We start from the raw sequence: 3,061 nt of genomic DNA on the forward strand, positions 1-3,061 counted from the left end.
AACTTTTCTCATTTGGCCGAGATCTTTAGATAAGCATATTTATGAGTTTTTTTAATTCTACACAAGATAATCTATATTAAAAAAAATCGAAACAACCGTCAAAATTTTAAATTAGGTTAAATTTCTAATTTTATAAGTTATTGTTTTTCTCAAATCTAAATATATTCCAAGTAGAAAGCATTGTTGCTACCTACACACCTCTTACAGCCGTTACAGATCTATGGTTTTCAATTGGGCTAAAATAGAGAGGCCCATAAATTACCATTGTCACTCCCTTTTAAACCCTCAAACCCTAATTCGATTACATTTGCGGCGCTGCAGAACTCTCCTCACTCTCCGGTCGTCTCCATTCTCGTATTCTTCCATTTCCGGTAACACCACTTCGTTTCGATCATGCTTCTGTTTTATTTAAATATGTGATTATAATCTGTTTTTGTTGTTCAACTATCGTTTCAATCAGATCTTGATTCGCATTCTCTCCTGTTACTTTTTGATTTGTAGTGTGAAAATGTCGCTTGGAGAAACTGCTTGCTCTTACGCCCTTCTCATCCTTGAAGATGATAAAATTGCCGTCACTGTATCCTTGTTCAATTTACTCAATTAGGGTTATTGAATTCATGTTATTTTTAATGTAGATTTACTCAATTAGGGTAGGGTTATTGAAGATGTTTGATTTGGGTTTTCAATTAGTGTGAAATAGTTGAATTTTGAATATGACGTGTCAAGTGTTGTACCTTAACTGTTGGTTAATAGGCTGACAATATCACCACTTTGTTGAAAAGTGCAAAGGTTGAAGTTGAATCATATTGGCCCAGCCTTTTTGTTAAACTTGCTGAGAAGAAGAATATTAAGGATTTGATTGCCAGTGCTGCCGGTGCTGGAGCTCCAGGAGCTGTTGCCGCTACTCCACTTGCTGCTTCAGGTGGTGGTGCTGCTGCTGCTCCAGTTGTTGAGGAGAAGAAGGTATCTTATATGTGAAAACTTTGTTATTATGGTATTTGTAAATTCTGGCCTTTTTTAGTTTTTCTAATTGAGTATGTTTCAATTTTGCAGGAGGAACCAAAAGAAGAGAGTGATGATGACATGGGATTTAGCTTGTTTGATTAGGTTCTGTTTTAATATAATTCAGTCAATTTTTGCTGTGGTACCTTTAGTTATCTGAATATTATTCTACAAGTTTTAAGTTTTGTTATCACTTGTGCTCATTTGAGGATTCAATCAGTTAAATGTTACATTATTCTGTCTTTTCACTATTTTGTTTCAATGTTTCACTGATATTAAATCATAGTTTTGGCTGTTATTAAGTCATAAATTTGTGAAGATTTTCTTCTGAGTCAGATCAAAACAAGTTTTGTTATCTTCCTTGATCGGTTAACATTTAGTTGTCGGTGCCTATTCTGATTTGTGGGAATTGATATTCTTGAGATTTTATTTAAGTTCAAATGTAATAAAAAATGTTAATGATTGGTGAGAAACATTTAATAGATTCTCATGAATGTTTATTGTTGCTATTCCTCTTTCTGCTTATTTTGTATAACACATGATGCCCTTGCCGCTATTTACTTTCTTTCTAGTATTTCAGTCTTATTATTACTTGAGCCGTGTCTCTTATCTATTACATTTATTTAAGTATATAACAGTGGAGAGGATACAAGCAGGGATGTTGTGTGTTCATTTTAAATTTAGGTGATATTTTTAAATGGTCCTCTATTACTGTCTTGTTCTCTTCTCTTGCAATATTTATGCTGCTAATTACCAAGTTCATCTACACATTTCATTCTGTATCTACTTGTTTGTTTCTAGATAGAGATTTCCTTCCTTTCTGATTTTGCGAAGATTTCTTTTTTGATGTAAAAAGCTCCTTTTGAAATCTGAAAATTGCTGAGCTTGTAGTTTTTTTTAGTTGTCTCCAATTTTAGTTCTGGTCTACCCTTAAATTTTCAATTGATTTTGAGCCTAAGCTTTAAACACAATAAAGTGTTGGTTTAATGAAGTCAAACAAATGTTTTCTAATTAGTCTACTTTTTATATATTCATTTGTTAATTTGAAGATTGTCATTTTCTACTCCTTAACTTCATTTGATGTCATTGGAGTCAAGCTCAGAAAAATAGAAAACTAATTATAATTAATGGGGATTATTATTATAATTATTATTGTTTTTAAAAATTAGTTATGCAAATAATTCCCTCTTATAAAAGAAATTCTTTTTTTAGAAGTACATGCTTTAATGTTTCTGTTTAAAATTATAGAAATGATTTTAAATAAATGTATTGTTTATAGTAAATTATAATTATTTTTTATAGATTTTATTAGTCCAAATTATCGACTTTTAAAATAGTGTGGAATTTTTGTCGATTTACATTTTCAACTATTAATTTAGAACATCAAAACTCTTATTTGAAGATTTATCGGCTATTTCAAATGTTCATGCTGTCCTATTTGATAAGCTATGGAGATTCCGAGAATTGATGATGTTAATTTTTTGGTAACTATTTTAGTTACTTTTTGAATGTAGATGCGGAGATTAGGAAATTATTTCATGATACACATATTTATTAGTCTGGTTTAGGTTAGGGGAATTGATGGTGAAATCATATTAGCATCTATCAAATAGAGATAATGAGAGATGGTTATCGGAAGCAATACTTCCATCCGATTTCGGTAAGTTTTTTTAATCTACTAATATACACTTCCATATTATAATGCACGTTTCGTCGAATCAACATTGACCTTGCCATCTTGGCACCTTGCCTAGTCTGTTCTTTGCTGAGCTTATAAGTGGTTAACCACATCAAGGCTTGACCATAACAGTCATGGATGAAAACGAATTTTTGTTCTAATTTTATCACACTTGGGACATAACTAACGAAGATATATAAGTGGGACCCTTGACTCTTTGAAAACTTTATATTGATCCTATTATATTGATCCTCTTATATTGATCCTATGGAAGTTGGGATTTGGCCCCCTCACGATAGTTGTGAAAGAAGTAGAAATTTGAGTAAGTCCATCATCTCTCGTTTGGCTTTAAAGGAAAGTAAAGAAAATTGAAATTGGAAA

The 3,061-nt window shown here is 31.5% G+C and overlaps 1 protein-coding gene across 1 annotated transcript; it reads left to right on the plus strand.

The window, feature by feature from the left end:
• Positions 1 to 289: 289 nt before the first annotated feature.
• LOC131612951 (large ribosomal subunit protein P1-like) lies at positions 290 to 1,250 on the plus strand. Its single transcript, XM_058884687.1, has 4 exons — positions 290 to 371; positions 502 to 577; positions 754 to 963; positions 1,054 to 1,250. The coding sequence occupies exons 2-4, from the start codon at positions 509 to 511 to the stop codon at positions 1,105 to 1,107; spliced, it is 333 nt and encodes a 110-aa protein (XP_058740670.1). The 5' UTR covers positions 290 to 371; positions 502 to 508; the 3' UTR covers positions 1,108 to 1,250.
• Positions 1,251 to 3,061: the final 1,811 nt, after the last annotated feature.

The sequence above is a fragment of the Vicia villosa genome, linkage group LG6 (assembly GCF_029867415.1).
Source record: "Vicia villosa cultivar HV-30 ecotype Madison, WI linkage group LG6, Vvil1.0, whole genome shotgun sequence".
NCBI classification, from domain to species: domain Eukaryota; kingdom Viridiplantae; phylum Streptophyta; class Magnoliopsida; order Fabales; family Fabaceae; genus Vicia; species Vicia villosa.

Coding starts and splice junctions, on each gene's coding strand:
- LOC131612951 (XM_058884687.1), top strand. CDS start 509: ATGTCGCTTGGAGAAACTGCTTGCTCTTACGCCCTTCTCATCCTTGAA. Junction 578..753: donor ATGATAAAATTGCCGTCACT/GTATCCTTGTTC, acceptor GTTGGTTAATAG/GCTGACAATATCACCACTTT. Junction 964..1,053: donor CAGTTGTTGAGGAGAAGAAG/GTATCTTATATG, acceptor TCAATTTTGCAG/GAGGAACCAAAAGAAGAGAG.